The following is a 21,369-nucleotide window of genomic DNA, read 5'->3' on the forward strand; positions in this document are numbered from 1 at the left end:
CCCAGGAATGATGGTGATGTAAATGTACCAAAGAAAACTGATAACCATTCTTTTCCTAGGGATGATGCTGATGATGATGTAACTGTGCCGACTGAACCTGTTAACCATTTCTCTGAAACGGTAGATGTGTCCACAGGTACAGGAGTGCTCAGCCCCGTCGCTTTGCGGAGTGAGATGGCTGAGGAACCCCTAGCAGGAGCAAGCGTCGGTGCTCAAGGAAATGGGGAGGTGCATGGGAACCGTGAGGAAGGTGATGCCCTGCAACTGACCAGTGCCACCGAGGAAGGTAACTGGCCCATAAGTAGCACTGCTCCTGAAGTGTTGGGGGTGAATGGGGAGGTAGAGCCCATAGCAGCGCCGACTGGTGGATCTGTAGAAATTCCCGGGGAGACAGCATACATAGCCGCTGTCACATGCAGTCAGAGTGCCCAGATCACAGGTAGCGCCTTACCTTCTGGACCTTCTCCCGCTACAGGAGAGACTGAACCAGAGGTGAACCTAGAACAGGTTCCAGAGGGCCCCAGTGAGGAAGGAACCCTGACGTCACTTCTGGCTGCCTCCAGCCAGGAGTTCCAGGCCGCTCTGCAATCAGATGCGAGCCTGAAGAAACTGAGATACCTCGCCAAGACGCCCACCTCCGAGTCTGATAAGGAGAGGGTGTTCTGGGAACGAGGAAGGTTATAGTGTGAGACAGTACCCAGAGAATCCCAAAAGGAGTGGTTGAGGGAAAGAGAGCTGGTCGTCCCCTATCAGTTCAGAACTGAGTTGTTGCGGATTGCCCATGAGATTCCACTCGCTGGACACTTGGGGGTCAGCAAAACTAAGGCGCGGCTGTCTCAACACTTCTATTGGCCCAAGATGGGGACAGATGTAACAAACTACTGCCGCACCTGTACCACCTGTCAAAGAGTGGGTAAGGCAGGACCTGCTCTTAAGGCTCCCCTTTCCAGAGAGTCACGGTGGACATTGTGGGCCCGCTGGCCGTCCCCAGCAGCTCTGGAAAGCAATACATTCTCACCGTGGTAGACTACACTACATTGTACCCAGAGGCAGTAGCTCTGTCAACCAGGGCGGATAAGGTGGCTGATGCACTAGTGACCATCTTTTCAAGGGTAGGATTTACCAGAGAGATGCTTGCCTATCAAGAGACCCAATTCATGTCTCGCTTAACGGAGGCTCTCTGAGAAAATGCAGGTGACGCACCTGGTATCGAGTGCGTATCACCCACAGACCAATGGTTTGTGTGAACGCTTCAACGGTACCCTCAAACAGATGCTCCGCGTGCTGGTTGAGACCCAAGGGCGCGACTGGGAGCGGTACCTCCCACACCTGCTGTTCACTTACAGAGAAGTTCCGCAGGCCTCGACGGGGTTCTCCCCCTTCGAGCTCCTGTATGGCAGGCGAGTCCGGGGACCCCTTGGGTTGATAAGAGAATCCTGGGAAGATGAGCCAAACCCCACAGAAGTGTCCATCGTGGATTATGTCATGCGCTTCCGTGACAAGATGCAAACCTTGACGCAGTTGGTGCATGACAACATGACGCAGGCTCAGGCTGACCAGAAGCACTGGTACGACCTGAACGCCCGGGAGCGGACCTACTAGGTGGGTCAAAAGGTGTGGGTGCTGGTCCCCGTACCAACGGATAAGCTTCAGGCAGCCTGGGAAGGCCCATACGTCGTCCAACAGCTCAACCTGGTCACCTACATGGTCACGCTTGACCATGCTCGGGGTAGGCGTAAGGCCTTTCACGTAAACATGCTGAAGGCTCACCACGAACGTGAAGCCTGTGTCCTACCGGTCTGCAACCTGCCTGAGGATGGGGAGGAAGATCCCCTCCTGGACATGCTGGCCCAAGCCAAGGCCAATGGGTACATTGAGGACATGGAGGTGCCTCCTTAACCGTACCCCAGCGGTCGCAGTTGTTGGACACCCTGGAACCTTTCCGGGCCGTGTTCACCAACTGACCTGGGAGGACGGAGTTAGCGGTTCATGAGGTGGACACCGGGAATCACGCCCCACTACGGCGAACACCTTATCGGATCTCTGAGGAGATGCAACAGGTCATGCGCCAAGAGATCAATGAGATGTTACAGCTGGGGGTGATTCGACGGTCAAAAAGCGCGTGGGCCTCACCTGTAGTTCTCGTGCCTAAAAAGGATCAGACCACCCGGTTCAGCGTGGACTACAGGGGGCTCAACGCCATCACAACCTCTGATGCACATCCGATGCCACGCATCGAGGATCTGCTTGAGCGGTTGGCAAAAGCAAAATACATATCTATCATGGATCTGAGTCGGGGATACCGGCAGATTCCCGAGCCCTGAGGTGCAGGAGAGATCCGCCTTTATCATCCCCTTTGGACTGTACAAGTCCACAGTCATGCCCTTCGGCATGAAAAATGCCCCTGCCACTTTCCAGCGGGTGGTCAACCACCTGCTCCGGGGACTGGAGGAGTACGCGGTGGCATACCTGGATGACATTGCAGTCTTCAGTGCCACCTGGGAGGAACACCTTCAGCACTTCCAGGACTGTATAGTACTGCTCAGCCACACAGCGAGACTCAGGAAGGATGGAGCGCCATTTTCTTCCTAGAGTGCAGATTTTCCTAGAATAGTTTGAGGACTCCGTATACTGAGGCACTAAGTGCTAGAAGAACACAATCGCCCCCCTCAAGTGACCCCATTTTGGAAATAATCCGCGGCCAAACGTGGACACTAAATGTGGTTTAGGCACACTGTGGGGCTCAGAAGGGAGGGGAGAATTTGGATTTGGGAGAGTAGAATTCTCTTGGATTTCTTTTTGGGGGTGAGGAGCTAAAGTGCTTTTCCAAAGTCTTTCCTCTACCATTAACATGGAAGTCCCCTATATTTCCATTTACAGATAAGGGACCTGAGTGGGGACTTGCTTTTTTGTGGATTGAGTTGAAGCTTTTATTAGTAACATTTTACATAACACTTTGGATCACATTTTAGCCTGCGCTCTACGCTGAGCTCTTACAGTGAGGGGGAAGAAAAAAAAAGTATTTAGTCATCCAGCAATTGTGCAAGTTCTCCCATTTAAAAAGATGAGAGATGCCTGTAATTCACATCATAGGTAGACCAGAACTATGAGGGTCAAAAATAGAAAACAAATCCAGAAAATCACGTGTGATTTGGCAAGAAATATTTTGCAAATTATGTTGGGAAATATGTATTTGGTCATCAAAAACATGCAAGATTTCTGGCTCTCACAGACCTGTAACTTCTTCTTTAAGAGGCTCCTCTGTCCTCCACTCATTACCTATAGTAATGGAACCTCTCATCTTTTTAAGTGGGAGAACTTGCACAATTGGTGGCTGACTAAATAGTTTTTTTCCCCGCACTGTACTTTGGGGTACCCTTCTAAATCTCCGAATAACACGATTCAGATGAAACCCCCGAGGGATTTATTCACTATTATGAGGCAGCAAAGTTGTTCTGGACTCTGTCAGATCTCTGTTAAGCGTTCTTCTTTTCAGAAGTGCACAAAACTGTGGCGGATTGCTCTTTTATGCACACCGCTGGATCATATGGCAGACTGCATCCACAGTGTCCCCATCTACCCCTTTAGTTAACCATCCCCTGGGGTTCTGTTTGATTTAACGTAATTCAGAGATTTAAATAGAAAACCCCGATGTAAGCGCTCAGCGTAGTGTGCAGGATAAATGTGATCCGAAATGTTATGTTAAATGTTCCCAATGAAAGATTCAACTCAATCTACAAAAAAAAAAAAAACAAGTCCCCACTCAGGTCCATCATCTGTCAATGGAAACATTACTGGTAGCACAAAGGCTCTGGAAAAGACAAATGGCTCCTCAACCACCAAAGAGAAAGCCTGTGAATTCTGTGCTCCCAAATCCAAATGCCCCCTCCCTTCTGAGCCCCACAGTGCACCTGAACCATATTGGAAGGCAGAATGAACAAGTCAACAGGTGAAGAATTGGTTTTATTTACAATTTTTTTTAGAAATATATATATTTTCTATAAGTTAGACAACTTTATTCTTTGAGTTGGTGCCATTACAGCGATAACAGATTTATAAAGCTTTTTTTTATGTTTGGCTGCTTTCACACACTTTTTTTTTTGCAAAACTAAAATTTTTGCATTGCCATATTTTGCAAGCTATTTTTCCACATTTCTGCTGACAGTCACGTGACGGCTTGTTTTTTGCGGGACGAGTTGACATTTTTATTGGTACCATTTTCGGCCACGTGACATTTTTTGATTGCTTTCTATGTCAATTTTTGGGAGGCAGAATGAACAATTCAGGAATTATATTTTGTTTTTTTATGCCATTTCGCATGTGGTAAAAATGATAAGGGCAGCTTTACTCCTCAGGTCAATAGGATTACAGCGATACCACACATACATATTAGATATGTACACACTTTATGTTTCGGTGCTTTTACACAAAAACTTCTGAAAAAATTTTTTGGCATCGCTTTATTCTGAGAACTATAAAACTTTTTGTTATCGATGATGGATCTATATGGTGGCTTCTATTTTGAGGGGCAACATGACGTTTTCAGCTGTACCATTTTTATTTACATTGATCTCTTTGATCGCCATTTATTCCAGTGGTATGATGAAAAACCATGTTTTTTTAAAACAGCGTTTACTCAAGAGATTACTGTAACTAGTGTGACAGTTTTATAGATTTAGTATTGCCTCATTTAGAATGATTTAATTTTTTTTACATAAAAATGTGTATTTATTTGTATAATCATTCTATTTTGTGAATACATTTTTTTGTTTTTATAAAAAAAAAAAATTTTTTTTTTCTTCTACTTAGTCCCACTATGGGACTTTCACTTTTCTAACTTTGATCAGCACCAGCATACCCGTTAGTGCTGCACTGACAGAAGTATCTTAGACCATGCTAGACCGTGCTTAGGGGGATAAACAGCCAGGGCAGGCGCTGGTACTGTCCCTGGCGGTCACAGCAGGAGCATACCTCCTCCACGATCATGCTGTAATTGGTCAGATTGCTTTCAGGGCCTGAAAGCAGAGACCGATGGCACCTCTTCCCGTGCTGCTCAGCTGTCAGTGACAGCTGTCATCACGGAAGAGTCACTGCACGTTTACAGGCAGTGACAGTTTAAATGCATGACTGACATAGCATCTCATGCTGCGGGAACTGACACCTGCTCATGATGTGCTATGTCAGTCATTTTTCATTAAGAGGTTGAAAAGGTAAATATGAGAAAACTAGAACTATATCTCAGCAGAGAATTCAGCTTTCTTCCTCAGTCACTTCCTCCTCTCTCCCCGTGTCCCAAATTTGTAGTCAACTCTGAAAAACTAGCTCAAATCCATCTTGCTCAGAAAAGACAGAATTGCAGGTGTCATGTGCCACAGGCCATTATACTCTATATACAGAGGGGAGGAGAAGTGGGGAGCAGGGAGAAGAAACAGGAAGAGGGAAACGGAGAAATATCGTGCATCACTCTCTAGCAGATGTTTTTACCTCACATCAGAACTTGATTCAGCTCAGCAATCAAAACAGCTCAGCATTTCTGTATAATTCCCTCCATGCTGCTGCTGCTCGTCTTTGCTAAAAAATGAATGAAAAGCAGGAATCCCTCTCTATGGGCTGTGCTGTACATGGCAAAGGTTCATAGCATCCAGTCTCCTCCCCCCCAGGTTCCAAAGGATAGAAAAAATAGAGCTATGGTATGCAGAGGGGAAAACAAGAGAATGCAAGACATAAGTCACATAATGGGCATAAATTGTGTTATTCCTCATGTACACACAGGACAGCTTATTCTGAATAGTTACTTGAAAGTATGGTTAACCTTTAAGTGCTGCAATGCTACCTTTTTCCTCTTCAAAGTCTGGCATGGGGTTCTTCATATAGTTGGGCACACTGTGAACATTCCCCTCCTTTGTGTCAGCTTCTGGTGATTCAGGCTGCAAATCTGTCTTGATCTTCTGTACTGTTTTGCTGGTCACTGGTTGTCTCCGTTGTACTGGACACTTCTTGTTCCCTTTTTTTCTGCCTTTCTGAGGCACTGTGGAAGAATCTGTATCCTTGCCTGGGTTGGTATATCCCTTTAATTTGCCCACTGAGTTATTTTTTTGTTTAGATTTGTGATCCTTGACAAGAGAAGAAACATTTGAAACGGTTTCTTCTCCACACAGGGGTTCATAAGGTCTTTTGTCTCGAGGTCTTGCTTTGTTCCTTTGCATATTTCGTACAGATCTACCTTTGGTTGGAGACACTCCTGTGTCACATCTTGTAGAAATTTCCAGAACATCTTTAGAAACATCTGCATCAGAATTTTCCTGTTTCTCCGGACTTAATTCACGGTTCCTTTGTGCACTTCGTTTAGCTCTTTTGCAGGGTACACTTTCGCTCCCAGATGTTGAGAAAGAAGGTAGTTTCATCATGTCCACAGCATGTTTCACAGCCCCCATATAGAGATGGTCTTCACTGGTGGAGGTACGCTTTCTCTTTCTGCCTGTAAAAATATACAACTTGAATATACAGGATCAGATGCCATTTCTACCATGCTCTAAACAATCAAATTCATTCATTATATCCACAGCAATGACAATGGCAGCAGTCATAACGTTTTCCCACATTACGAATTGCTCAGCGCTTTCTAGCTTTGTTATTTCTCCCAACCCTGGAGACCTATTTCCCCTGATAACAAAAGGGTCGGGTGTTTTAATTCACCCAATACTTCCTTTACCTCCTAAAATTTTGGGTTTGGCTGCCTTTGCTATAATGTCTACTGGAATCTTATGCAGCAATTTGCCAGATAACCAGCATTTTCTCACTGGTGGCTTTGCTGACTGCACTATTGATGCTGCCTGAGGTGTTCTAGAAATTCATTCTCCACATATCAATTCCTGGCAAGCCTGTGATAGACATGTGTTCATACACAGGAGCCAATCTGAGGAGGGAGAGCAGCAATCTGATGTAATGGCGAGGCAGGGGGTGAGTCTCACAACCTCAGACTGCCTGTAGGCACTGGTGCCAAACCAAACACAGATCTGCCCTAATGAAGTGAAGATAAAAAGCAGGCAAGCATCACCTCTTGGTAGGCTATAGTACAGTAAGACATTATACTTGGCTGCTTACACGGAGCATAGTAAGAGGTTTTCTAATATACTTTATTAGTCTATTTATCCCCTTACTTACAGAAACAGGGATTTTTTAGATAAACTCACTGTAAAATCCTTTTCTCCGAGGCACTCATTAGGTGATAGGTACTGTGTGGACACAGGTACTGTGGGTGTATGCTACTGCCGCCTGGAGGCTGACACCAAGTGAAAAAAAGGTTAGCTCCTCCTCCGCCGTATACACCCTCGCCCTGATTGCGTGCGGAAACCAGTTTAGTGCAAAAGCAGTAGGAGAACAACAAAATCAGCCTTAATGCAAGTAACAATATGTCTAGAAAATAGCCACCTCAATGTCAACAAAAATGCACATTAATTAAATAAACAGGAGCCAACTAGCTATCAGGGTGGGTGCTGTATCCCCCAAAGAGCGTCTCGGAGAAAAGGATTTTACGGTGAGTTTATCACAAAAATCCCCGTTTCTCCTTTGCCTCATTGGGGGACGTCCTAAAGCAGTCCCTGGGTGGGAAGTTGACTCACCGATCCAAGCTACATGCACCTCCTGTCTAAAGGTGCGCCACCGCTGCTTGGAGAATCCTTCTACCTAGGCTCGCATCCGCTGAAAGCCTGAGTATGGATATTGTAATGTTTGGCAAATGTGTGCAGGCTGGACCAGGTTGCTGCCTTGCAAACCTGTTTCCTTCGAAGCCTGGTGCCGAAGAGCCCAAGAGGCGCCCACTGCCCGAGTAGAGTGTGCTCTGATCCCTGCTGGAACCGGCGCACCTCTGATGCGGTAAGACTCCTGAATAGTCAAACGAATCCATCTGGCTATGGTCGATTTCGAGGCAGCGAGTCCCTTCCTGCGCCCCTCGGGGAGCACGAATAGCGTGTCTGTCTGCCGAAAGGGAGCCGTCCGTGACACATACCTCCTGAGGGCTCTTACCAGGTCCAACGTGTCAAGAGCCTTTTCCACGCGGTGTACCGATGCTGGACAGAATGAAGACAAGATAATATCCTCATTAATGTGAAATGAGGAAACGACCTTCGGCAGAAAAGGGGGGAGCTGATCTGAGAACCACCTTAATCTTGTGGAAAGTGAGAAACGGGGCTTGGCAGGATAGAGCTGCCAGCTCCGAGACCCGCCTGATTGATGTTATCGCCACAAGAAACACTACCTTCCAGGAAAGGTATGACAAGGAGACATCCTGTAGCGGCTCAAATGGCGCTTCCGGCAGAACGCCTAGGATCAGGTTAAGGTCCCAGGCGACCAGGGGCACCCTATAGGGAGGTACCAAGTGGGAGACTCCCTGGATGAAAGTCTGTACCTGTAAATTGGCAACAATTCTGCATCGGAACAGGATGGATAAAGCCGATATCTGTCTCCTGAAAGAGCTCGGGGCCAATCCTGAGTCTATAAAAGACTGTAGAAAGGCCAAGATGTTGGGGATAGAGAATCTCAGCGGAGGATAACCGTGGTCTTGACACAAAGAAAAGAACACCTTCCAGTTGTGATGGTAAATTCGCGCCAAGGTAGGCTTCCGGGCGCTAACCATTGTAGCCACCACCTCGCGCCCAAACCCCGCCTGGGTTAGAATCCAAGATTCAACGGCCATGCCGTCAAACACAGGGCCCCTGAGCTTGGGTGCAAGATCAGGCACTGGGAAAGTAGATCTGAGCGCTCTGGCAGTCGCCAAGGAACGTCGGCGAGCAGCTGCACTAGATCTGCATACCACGCTCGACGGGGCCAGCAGAATCGCTGTAATCCCCTCTGTTTTGATCTTCTTGATGACCCTCGGAAGTAGTGGCAGCAGGGGGGAATAAGTATGGGAGGCGAAACTGGTTCCATGGCAGAACTAACGCATCCACGGCGATCGCCTGAGGGTCTCGGGACTGAGCGACAAACATGGCCACCTTGGCGTTCACCCTGGAGGCCATCAGGTCCACATCCGGTGTTCCCCACCGTTGGCAACTCTGCTGGAAGACCGAGGTGCAGTGACCATTTCCCGGACGCAAAACCCTGCCGGCTGAGGAAGTCTGCCACCCAATTCTCCACGCCCGGTATGTTGACCGCCGATATCACCGAGTGGTTCCTTTTGGCGCAGTGAAAACCGTGCCCTACCTCGCGCATGGTTGCTCTGCTGCGGGTGCCCCCTTGACGATTTATGTAAGCCACCGCTATGGCATTGTCCGACTGAATACGGACGGGGCAGCCTGCTAGAAGGTGCTGAAACTGTTGCAGAGCCAGCCACATCGCTCGTATTTACAACAAGTTGATCGGGAGGCATACCTCCTGCGGCGACCACCGTCCCTGGGTCGTGTGGTGGCGAAAAACCGTTCCCCAGCCGAGGAGGCTGGCATCGGTTGTAACTACCAACCAATGGTCTGGGGGAAACGGTTCCCCCTGAAGTAGTGCGTAACTGACTGTCCACCACTCGAGTGACTGATCTGAGAGGACAACCGGCACCGGTGATCGAGCGTGAATGGGTTCTTGTCCCAGGATGACAAGAGGGCGTGCTGCAGGGGGCGAAGATGAAACTGGGCGAACGGGATCGCTTCCATCGCTGCCACCATCTTTCCTAGTATCCTCATCCCAAAAACGGATGGTGTGAGGGACCGGTCGGCGAAGCGTCTGGACTCCCTGCCGGAGCGCTAGGGCTTTGTCTCGAGGGAGAATTACCAACTCTTGGCAGGTGTCGAAGATTATCCCTAAAAAGGCAATCCTCTGAGCTGGGACCAGGGATGATTTCTTCATGCTGACCAACCATCCTAAGCGAGAAAGATACACTTTCCTCGCATGCCCGAATTGAAGGGCCCTTGACCAAGAGGTCGTCTAAGTAAGGCAAAACGACTATGCCCCGAGAGTGTAGGATGGCCATGACGACTGCCATGACCTTTGTGAACACTCTGGGGGTGGCGGCTAGCCCGAAGGGCAGCGCTGCGAACTGGAAATGTAAACCGCTGATGGCGAAGCATAGAAATCTTTGATGCGGAGGGGAAAATGGGGATGTGCAGGTAGGTGTCCTGGATGTCGATAGAGGCCAAGTATTCTCCCTGCCCCATGGCCGATATAACTGAACGGAGAGCCTCCATCCGGAAAGGTCTGATCCTGATAAATTTGTTCAGGAGCTTTAGGTCCAAAACATTCCTGACCGTCCCGTCTTTCTTGGGGACCACGAATAGGTTGGAAGAGAAACCCTGAGCCTTCTCGTGCTCTGGTACGGGAATGACTCCGTTGTGCTGGAGTAATTCGATGGTTCCTAGCAACGCCCTTGCCCGGGTCTCCCCTTTGGGAAGACGGGAGAGAAAGTACCGCTTTGGGGGGTACCTGACAAACTATCACCCATGAGTCATGTGCGACGGTGACCCAGACATGGCGAACCAGGGTAGGCGGCCGCCTACTTTGCTGATGTCGCCTAAAGAATGCCTCAAGTCATTTGGCTGAGGCTCTCTGGGACCTGGTTCCCCTCGACCTGGGCTGGCGAGCATGCAATCTCCCCAACGGGTTGGCTCCGAGACTTGTCGATCCCTATCCTGGTTGGGGCGACTTGAAGCGGCGGAATTGGCCACTGTAGTCCACCCGGGGTTGCGAAAGGCCCGAAACCGTGCTTGAAACTGGTTGCGAAACGGCGGTTTGACCCTTTTTTGGGGAGAAACCCGCTCTTCCCTCCTGTGGTGTCAACGATGAGCTGGTCTAACTTCTCTCCGAATAAGCGGCCGCACTGATTAGGTAAGGAAGTCAAGGACTTCCTGGATGTTGAATCGGCCCGCCATGTCCTTAACCATAAGGTTCTCCTAATGGAAATTGCGTTTGCAGCAGCCAGTGCTGCGCAATTGGCCGCATCCAAAGAAGCATTGATTATGTAGTCCCCAGCCATAGCGATCTGACTCGCAATCTCTGATATCTCTGCAGGTAGTTCCGTATCCTGCAAGGCTCTGTTCAATGATTCAGACCAAGAAATTATGGCCTTGGCTACTCACGCTGCCGCGAACGTGGGAGAGAGTGCTGATCCTGACGCTTCAAAAACTGAGCGAGTCAAGCTCTCTATGAGACGATCAGTGGGGTCCTTAATAGAACCACTAGGTACGAATAACAGGGTTTTAGAGGCCAAGCGTGACACGGGTGGATCCACTGTTGTAGATTCCGGCCATTTTTTACAGAGATCCGGGGCAAACAGATACCTTGCTTCTAGCGCCTTCTGGCCTGAGAAACGCCTGTCTGGCCATTCCCTGTGTCGTTGCACTATGTCCTCAAACTCTGGGTGAGTGCAAAAAACTCTATGCGGCCGCTTAGCTCTCTTACATGACACCTTATGGCCTGAAGCCAGGGTGGAATCATCCCCAATCCCCAGAGTCTGACTGACGGCTTCGATGAGGCTGTCCACTGTTTCTCGACACCCCGGGGTACCTAGATCCAGGGGTTCGTCCGAGTCATAATCTGAACTTTGCTCACTCTCGACTGCTGGTGAGGGAGAGCGAGAAGCAGAACACATGGATGCTGAGGCACCGGATGGGTCGGGAGACGCCGTGTGGGTTCGTTTCCCCCCCCCGCGTCTGCCTGGAGTGAGAGCGGCCCCTGCAGGCCGGAGGCTCCTGTGAGGTGGAGGACCCCTCCAAGACAGGTGAGCCACTATCCCTGCCCCTATCTGGGGCGCGAAGGGACCCGATTGCTCTCGGGACACCATAGACTGCGACAGTGATAAGGCCCATTCTGGAACACCGGGCTCGGTCGCAGGGGAGGGCTCCTGGGCGCGTTTGGAATTGCAGGCTTCGCATAATCACTTGTTCTGCGCCCGCGGGAAAGTGGCCCGACAAGAGATGCATGTAGCGTATAGGAACGTGTGCGTCTTCGCTTTTCCGGAGATGCTGCATCTGCCAGGCATCAGTACTGCAGCCTGCTGGGGGGGAGGAACACTCCTCGTCTACCCGTAATGTGGCCTCTCGGGTTGGGGTGCAGCACTTACCCCAGTCCTGTGCCCCCCACGTGTCCTGGAAGTGCCGGGCGTTGCTCCACTCAAAGAAGCTGGGGGTGGGCTGTCGGAAAAAGAGGCATCCTGGGCGGTACTTCCGGTTGAGGCATAGCGCTGGTACGAAGCCAGGAGCTCAATTTCTTCGGCACCCGCCCAGGCCACGGGGGGCGGGCCATCGGAAGTGACGTGAAGGGAGGTGGGACTTCCGTCCGCAGCCCAGCATCGGCCGAAGCCGCGGGCTGGATTTTCAGCGTCTGCCCGCGATGGGGGGGGGACGCCACCGACCACCAGCCGAAGATACGTGGCCGGACTCCAGGACACGCCATCATGAGCGATGGGGGTGACTACCTTCGCCTGACAAGAAAAGGCTAAGGGCTTCAGCCCTGTGGACGCTGCTGCAGGAGCCCTCCCAGGCCATCCCCTCCGTGACGATGCTCCGACTTCCCAGCTCAGGTAGAGGGGAGGGGGGCCACATATAGGACGGTGCAGGCACCCTAGCTCCATCTAAGGCCTCTTTCACACTTCCGTTTTTGACAATCAGTCGAGATCCGCCAATTTTGAAAAAAAAACGGATCCGCCATTTTTCTTTGCTGATCCGTTTTTTTCCCCATTGACTTTCATTATTGGCGGATCCTGACTGATTGCCGTCCGTTGCATCCGTTTTTTTGAGGATCCGCCACAAAGTTAGTGTCCGTCAACATCCTCAAAGATTTCGAAACGGAGCTTGCAATGTTTTTTTTGCCGGCGGATCCTCCAGACACTGAATTAACCCCAAAATCTGTCTGGGTGCCGGACAAAAAAAAAAAAAAAAAAATTCTCTCTCTCTCTCTCTCTCCTTCCCGGCCAGCGGTTCCTTTAAATTTGCTCATTTTCAGGTTCCGTCTCAAAACGGATCCTGTGCCGTCCGTTCACATCAGTTGAGAACGGATCCGCTTGTCTGCCTTTTTGGCGGATTTTAACTGATGCAAATAACTGAAGTGTGAAAGAGGCCTAACCCCTTCAAGGGGTGAGGAGAGGGACCATCCGCCGCCTTGCAGCACCGCAGTCTAGCATTGGTGGAGCAGTGGGGGGGGTCACACGGACTATGCTTGTGCCTCTGTACAGCCCATGGTTTCAATACCTAGGGATGGTCAGGGCTAAGTCCGGCATCATGTCCCACGTTGCGGGAGAGGATACGTGGAGGCAACACTCACACGTGCTCGCCCGTTGTTGGTTTGGGGAAATCGGACCCTTTCAATAGGATCCGTTGCTCCCGTCTCATCTTCATGGAAGGTAAAAATAAAAAAGTCTGGGAAAAAAAGACCAGACATGTCCCTCGTTGCGGGAGAGGATACGTGGAGGTGATACTCACACGTGGTCGCCCGTTGTTGGTTTGGGGAGATCGGACCCTTTCAATAGGGTCCGTCGCCCCTGTCTCATCTTCATAGAAAAAGAGAAAGAAAAAAAAAGTCTCGAGAAAAAACAGACGTGTGCCTCCAACGGACACTAAGCATGAACTGGTTTCCGCCCACAATCAGGGCGAGGGTGTATACGGCGGAGGAGGAGCTGACCTCTTTTGTTCACTTAGTGTCAGCAGCATACACCCACAGTACCTGTGTCCCACCAATGAGGCAAAGAAGAAAAAAACCAAGTACTTGACTTCCTATTTGCATTCCAAGCTCTGGCATTTTCTATGTGCAGTAGTCTGTTAGACAAAGAACTGGTAAGCCGAGGAGAGAGAATTTGTGAGATTATTATAACACTGTGATGGCGAACCTATGACACGTGTATCAGCATTGACACGCGTAGCCGTAGCCACTTTAGATGACACAAGGCCGCAGACAGAAGTATGGGGCAGCATGCCGAGAAGGACATTTCATCCTCGGCTCCTGCACGGTTAGGTGCAGTAGCCGAGGACAGAGATGGGCGAATCCGAACAGTAAAGCCAGGTTAGGCTGCCTGAACACCGGGTGTTTGTCACGCTGTCATATGCATGACAGCAGGGCAAACACTGTTTCTGATCGGCGGTGAAATCATCCCCATCGGTCAGTGAGCTGCGGTTCCCACACTTTCAAAAGACAGTGTGATCGCTCAGCTGTGATCAGAGATATGAAGTTTACCTCCAGTCACTGATGTCAGCTGATGGGACTACTGCCCCCATGATCTGACACCTGCTGCCGCTAATAACAGCGAGAGCAGGAGCGGCGGATGGGAATATTCATCAAATGCTCCTGCGCTGTAACTAAATAATTAAATAAAATAAAAAAACTTGCGTGGGCTCTCCCCTATTTTTTATAACCAGCCAGGCAAAACTCACAGCTGGTTATCAAGAATAAAGGGTCCTCAAGCTGTATTTTTAATTATTAAAAAAAAAAAAAAAAACGGCATGAGGTCCCCCCACCCCATTTTTGACAACTAGACTTGCTAAATCTAACAGCTGGGGGCTAGTAATCTCAGGCTGGTAAGGGGCCATGGATATTGACCCCCCCAGCCTAAAAATAGCCCGCAGCTGCCCAGAAAAGGCACATCTATTCTGGCGCTTTGCCCGACAGCGGTGGCAAGTGGGGTGATGGTTGGGGGTGATTGATGTCACCTTTGTATTGTCAGGTGACATCAAGCCACGAGGTTAGTAATGGAGAGGTGTCAATAAGACGCCCCCATTACTAACCCCATAGTCACATTGTAAGACAACACATACACCAAGAATAAAGTCCTTTAATTGAAAAAACGACGCAGACTAACAATCTTAATTAAACCATACTTACAACCTCGCCTAAATCCTCCGATGCCCTCTATCTCCTGTAATAAAACTAAAATATTAAAATAGGAATGTAGTATACCTGTCTGTCGCTCTGTCCCACGACATAATCCATGTCTGGGGGATAAACAGTTTTCAAGCTGGACGGTGCCAAGATGCAACCGTCCAGGCTGAGAACCACTGGTGACTGAATTGCGCAGCCTGAGTGACTAACGGTGACATCACTGAGGCTCCGTTCCCAGCCGGACTGAACTGACTTTGGTGAGATCCTCGCTGTGAGACTCTGAAACGCGTAGAATAAAGACCACTGTATTAATAATCCGAGTTTTTAATGATTCGCAGCGCGGATTATCTGACCACATTTTTCCTGTTGTGAATGACAATACAAAAGTGACATCAACCCCACAAATATGAACCCCACTTGCCACCGCTACAGGGCAAGTGGGAAGAGCCAGGCAAAGCGCCAGAACTGGCACATCTAATAGATGTGCCTTTTCTGGGCTGCTATTTTTAGGCTGGGGGGGCTAATATCTTTGGCACCTTACCAGCCTGAGAATACCAGCCCCAGCTGTCTGCTTTAGCAAGGCTGGTTGTCAAAAATGGGGAGAACCCCACGCCGATTTTTTTTTAAAATTATTTATTTAAATATTTAAAAATACAGCGTGAGAACCCCTCTATTCTTGATAACCAGCCTTGTTGAAGCTGACAGCTGAGGGTTGCGCCCCAGCTGTGAGTTTTGCCTGGTTGGTTATCAAAAATACAGGGGAACCCACACCTTTTTTTTTTTTAAATGTATTTACAGTGCAGGAGGGGCTGATGAACACCCCCATCCACCGCTCCTGCTCTGTTATTAGCGGCAGCAGGTGTCGGATGATGGGATCAGTAATCCATTTATCCATATCTGTCTATCCATATCTTATCTGTACCAAAAAGAATGAAAGCCGGGTAGAACACAGAGTAACACTTTTTTTTTTTTTTTTTTTAAGCACCAGTCACATACCTCATAGCTACCCAAAAGGACGTTCAGGACAGGCATTGCTCGTCTTCAGTAACACATCAACATCAATTGATAGTTGGAATAAATAGACTGCATTCACCACATGTTAAGGTGCAGGCTTTATTTTCAAGTGTAGGGGTGTGCAGTATAAGGTTCTGCAGCAGCTGAGGTGTGCAGTATGAGGTTCTGCCCCCCCCCCCCCTAGTTTTGATCCTGGCTAAAACCGTTTCTTATAGATATGGCGAACCCTCAGGTAACCCTAAATGAAGGTCAATGGACACAGGTGGCTGAAATGAAGGAATTGCTTAATCACCTATTTACCGTGCCTAAAAAATTACAAGCTGAGGATTTAACTACTGGCATTTTCATAAGGGAGTGGAAGAACTTGGTATTTTGCCTGTCCCAAAGAGATGATTTAATCGCTTCAATGAAACGGAGAGAGACACAGCTATTGGAAAATAAAAATTTTCTGGCAGCTGTTTATGTGGACCCAAGTCATCGTATATTGCTTGATGATCAACAGCTTACTAAAGGAAAAGAAGCTCTGACTGAGGTAGCAGTTCGGATGAGTGGCCTACAGGAGGACTGCCAGGCGCAAGAGGACTTGGGTCCTGACAGTGCTACTGCTGCCATATCTTCATCCTCATCAGATGAGGAGTTTGACTTTGACAAGTATTTGGATGATATGGAGCAGACGAAGCGTTGCTGCAAGGAAAAAGATTTGACTCCGTCTCCTATAGCAAGCAGATTGACCATATTTCAGCAAAATGTTTCACTTGCTCTCAAAGAAAAATTCAACTGTTCATCAAAACTGACTGTACATGAGGCAATCCCTTTATACTTGGAAATTGTTAGAGATGTTGCCCATGTGGTTACGGCTTTGCCTCCAACCCAAGTTAGTGTAGAGAGGTTGTTCTCTAGCCTTAAAATTATTAGGTCAGATTTTAGGTCATCTATGAAGGAGGATCTGATGGAGGCAATTCTATTTCTTAGAACAAATTCATAGACTGCACAAATGTTATTTAGTATGTTTTTGTTGAACACTGTTTTTTGCCACTTACATAGTTTATTACATAGTGATAGATATATATATATTTATATGTAATCGATATTACATAGTGTATTACATATTTACAGTTTATTACAGTTTTGTGTTCTAAAGTTGTATTCCAATAAATATATATTATGTTCTATCTAAATGTCTTGATTATTGTATCATAAAAATGATTAAATGTCTGATGTTCACATTGTACTACAATAAATTTTTTACTTAAATATAAGCAATATATGTTGGAGTTGGCGTTGTGGAGTCGGAGGAAGGGAAATTGAGGAGTCGGAGTCGCAGGTATGGCTTACCGACTCCACAGCCCTGGTGGGAAATGTTATTTATTAACTATTTTGTGTGACATAACTCTCTGATTTAAGGGCACAAAAATCAAAAGTTTGAAAATAGCAAATTTTCCAATATTTTCACAAATAAACGCAAGACATAGTGAAAATTTTTTACCACTGTCATGAAGTACAATATGTCACAAAAAAACCAATCAGTAGCATTAGTTGAAGCGTTCCAGAATCATGACCTCATAAAGTGACAGTGGGCAGAATTGTAAAAATTTGGCCTGGTCAAGAAGGTGAAAACAGGCTTGGGGTGAAGGGGTTAAAGCTCTATAAATTATAAGTTTAAATCGCCTGTGTCTTCCCAATTTAAAAGTAAAAAAAAAAAAAAAAGTCAGATTAAAATAAAAAATGAATAAACCTGTATGATAAATGCCATAAATACAAAAAAACACTCACAAAAAAAATAAAGCAAAAAGATACAGTATACAACTTTATATACCAATTGTAATTACATAATTGTTCTGATCGGCCCCATCATTGTTCAGAAATTGGTTAATCCCCTTCTAGCAATTTTTCCTCAAAGTTTACCTAGTATGTCACCAATCTTCTGTAGTTCGTTCTTCAGGAAGGGTTTTGTATCAGTCAAATTTACATCTAGCCTTAAAAAGAATGTGAAATAATGGTAACAATTCAACTGCATTAAAATACAAAAGTGAACGTCATGCAAAATTCCATTAAAGAAGCATTCTCAAGTTTAAAAGTTAGCCCCCATCTAGTGAAGAGGGGCTAACTTCCTGATTGCTGGACGTGTGACCACTGGGATCCCTGCAGATTCTGAGAAATGGGGTCCCGTGAGAATACAGCAGTGATCAGTCATGGGTACTGCCACTCCAACCATTCTTACAGGAGTGCCTGCATGCTCATAAGACTGAATGGAGTGGCAGTGCGCATGACTGATCACTGCTGTTGACGTGGTGCTCTTCAGAGTCCCGATTCTTGGGAGTAGTGAACTGACCCCCCGCCAACGGGAAGTGGATACATTTCAAACTTGAGAATACCATTTTAATGTTCTGTACCAAAAACAATTTGGACAACAAAAATATATACAAATTCATCTAATCTTTATTAATTAATATTAAAAAAGTAACAAAATTGGAACCCATCACTTGATTCATGCTGCCCAAGCCACTGGCAGAATGGATCAGATCCTGGCTGCATGATTGCAGCCAAATATGGCTTTCTCTGGAATGCTCCTATGTTTAAGAAAAAATATAGTCTGAAGAGCTAAATGGGTAGGTCACAGGTATAGCTTGGTCTCTGCGCCGCTCCATATAATTGACAGGTCTCTCCCTTTATACATACGTAAGATAGACCTGCTAAAGAACTTGAGCGATGCAGGGAGATGCCGACTCGGGCCAGTGCCGATCTAAGTCTCGGCGCTTCAATTTATATTTTCTCTGAATTACAGGATTTTTGTTCTAAAAAAAAAAAAAAAAAGATAACTAGCTGTTACTGTGCAGCCAGTCTCTGACTCTGAACTTTTTTGCCATTGTCTGGGCAGCATGAATAATGAATAAATTAAAAATGTAAGGCTTTAGCAACATTTTAGCTGGAAGAATGTAATTCTTCATTTCACTTTCAATTACTACAGGTGAAGCACCGGAGGGGTTAACAAGTTTTGTGAAAGCACTTTCGAATACCTTAAATTGACAGGTGCAGTTTTTAAAATGTTAATCATTTATTTAATAAAAGCGAGCCAACCAATAGGGAGAGTCAAGTTATAAACAAAAAGGATCTAAAGATGCAAATTTATCATTCAAAATCAGACTGACGAGTCTATTTTTTCTCTATGTATTAGAATCCGTATATATCTGCCCTTGTGACATTGATCTTATGCCACATAGAATGCGCTCAATTGCTGCCCGGTATTAGATATAAAATGGCTCTGTATATCAAGACCATCACTGCTGAGGAGCAACATGAAAGACACTACTGGGTTCCGAGAGCCCAACTGATGACCGGAGCAAAGGCTTTTTAGATAGTACCATAACGCTTTTGGCTTTTCCTGAGAAACAGAAAGAATTCATTATAATAAAGAACAATACTGAAATGAGAGATATACTCAACTGTTTCTTCAGGACTAATATCTCAACACTCAGCCTGCATTTCTTGGACAGATACTGATGTGACAACACCTTAGTAAGAAAAAAAAACAAACAAATCTGTTAAAAGCACATATCACCTTTACAAGACAAAAGCATTCAGTTTAATGTACACTGTAAAATGACACTAAGTAGCAATAGTCAAATTAATTATAAAGTAATGTTGATGCATAAGTACCGATCTTATTTTTACTCATGAATGCAGGTTTCTTTTAAATTCTACAACCATACACAAAAGCTCAAAAAAAATAATCCACATTTCAGGACAAGTTGTAAAATTATGCCCTCAGAATTATTTTTACTCCATTTCTATTAATGTACAATTAATGTACTCCTGAAGAACCCAAATACATATGTCACAGGCCTATTCTCAAAACAAGTAATAAGCTGACGACCAAGACTGCTGTGGTAAAGTTAACGGATATTTTTTGGAATTTCCCGACAGGGAACACTCCTTGGGGGCAGATAACTATTCCCATGATCCCTCCTTCCATTAATATGCACATACAGGTTTCCTTAACTCTGGTCTGCACTGTTCCTTTAACACTTCTGTCTCTCATTACATCAAGCTGGCCATACAGATTAGATAGCTGTCAACACCAACAGATAACTCTCCCTAAGGGCCCCGTTTCACGTAGCGACGCACCAGCGATCCCGACGATACGACCTGGTAAGGATCGCTGGTGCGTTGTCACACAGCGGCTATTCTGAATCTGAACGATTCCCGCCTGCGTCCCTGAGTTCTGCGTCGCCAACGAGGTCGCTCGTCGGCGTCAAACACAGCGGTGCGCACTGGCCAGCGGGACGCAGACAATGAAAAAATGGCCCAGGACATTCGAGGATGATCAGCGATATCCAGCGGGGGGGAGGGGGCGGTCGCCGCTATGTGTCACATGTAGTGAGATTGCAGGCGAGATCGCTGTTGCACCACAAAATCAGTGACGCATTAGACGGGGGCTTTACTCAGCAATACTCAGCTGGGAACTCCTGTGTTCTTCATAAAAACCATGTTGAGGAGAGCCTTAAGATGAAATACTTCATTAACCTCAAGTGTATTATTTCACCTTACATGAGCTTTGTCAGATCAAAGTGTGACACTAAAGATGGCTGCCATCTCCTGCTTGCCTCATGCCATGTGCTATTGGAACTGGAGTTTCCAGTTCGGATCCACCCACGACGACGCCCACTGTGATGACCTCATGGACCAACCCAGCCTGGTGACCTCATGGATCCACCTAGACCAGCTCACTGCCCAACCCACTAACCAATGGAATACATCCGGACACTCCCATTTTAGAGTTAACCGAGCCCCTTCACAAGGGACATAAAAACCTGTTTGAATCAATAAAGTGCTCTCTTACTACTCTTGCTCTCCCTTGGAGCTGTGCTAAACATTGATCAAGAGAGGTTACATCCAATTGTGTGGTGTGATTTCTTTTAGTGCGCACTGATCATTACCAATTGGGCCAGGAGCAGGCAACTAGGGAAGATTTCTTATTGTTCAACCTAACAGCCATTGCCCAACTCCTCTGGAATCAGCCACTGAAATGGATCAGGCTGGATTCTTCTCTCTCAGAGAGAACACCAGTACATATTAGTTGATGGGCCAAAATCACTGAAATAACCATGATTGGATGACTTCTCGGAACGTCAGTTAAGCTCGAAGGAGGCAAGAGGGGAGGGGGGGGTCACTGATAAGCTGCAGGTCTCACATGACATAACATCACTCCAGCCTCAGGAGAATAGGCGCAGACACAATTGGGAAGTACAAATACCGGAAGTGAGTATAGGTGTTATTTTATAAACATAGAATTGAGAAGGGGTTGTCCAAGTAGCAGACAACCCCTTTAAGGCCCTCACACACTAGATCAATGTTGGCCGAAGTTTAACTATTTGCCATCAATTATCTACTGCTTATGAGGTCCCTAACACATCTATACCTCAAGACCTTCTTAAATGTCAAATTCAAACAGGCGACAGTGACGATTTAGAGAACACAAAATCTACAAAAGGTTAGAATAGTATGGAATTATTCAACTCTTCCAAAATTGGAGATGGGCGAAACCCAACAGTAAAGTTTGGCATT

The 21,369-nt window shown here is 46.9% G+C and overlaps 1 protein-coding gene across 8 annotated transcripts in view; it reads right to left on the minus strand.

Moving 5' to 3' along the window:
* Positions 1-21,369, minus strand: part of PWWP3A (PWWP domain containing 3A, DNA repair factor) — a 143,166-nt gene that overhangs the window by 89,101 nt on the left and 32,696 nt on the right. For 6 of the 8 annotated variants that reach the window (XM_073547210.1, XM_073547222.1, XM_073547209.1 and 3 more), the window contains exons 3-5: positions 19,249-19,316; positions 17,710-17,780; positions 5,813-6,478 (exon numbers count right to left, since the gene is read on the minus strand). In XM_073547210.1, the coding sequence (XP_073403311.1) occupies positions 5,813-6,478; positions 17,710-17,780; positions 19,249-19,316 (805 nt within the window). The remainder of the gene's footprint in view (positions 1-5,812; positions 6,479-17,709; positions 17,781-19,248; positions 19,317-21,369) is intronic. The other 2 variants (XM_073547235.1, XM_073547228.1) reach the window with 1 other exon arrangement.

Source organism: Dendrobates tinctorius, unplaced genomic scaffold (assembly GCF_039654945.1).
Source record: "Dendrobates tinctorius isolate UK_male_01 unplaced genomic scaffold, ASM3965494v1 ptg000011l, whole genome shotgun sequence".
Taxonomy (NCBI): domain Eukaryota; kingdom Metazoa; phylum Chordata; class Amphibia; order Anura; family Dendrobatidae; genus Dendrobates; species Dendrobates tinctorius.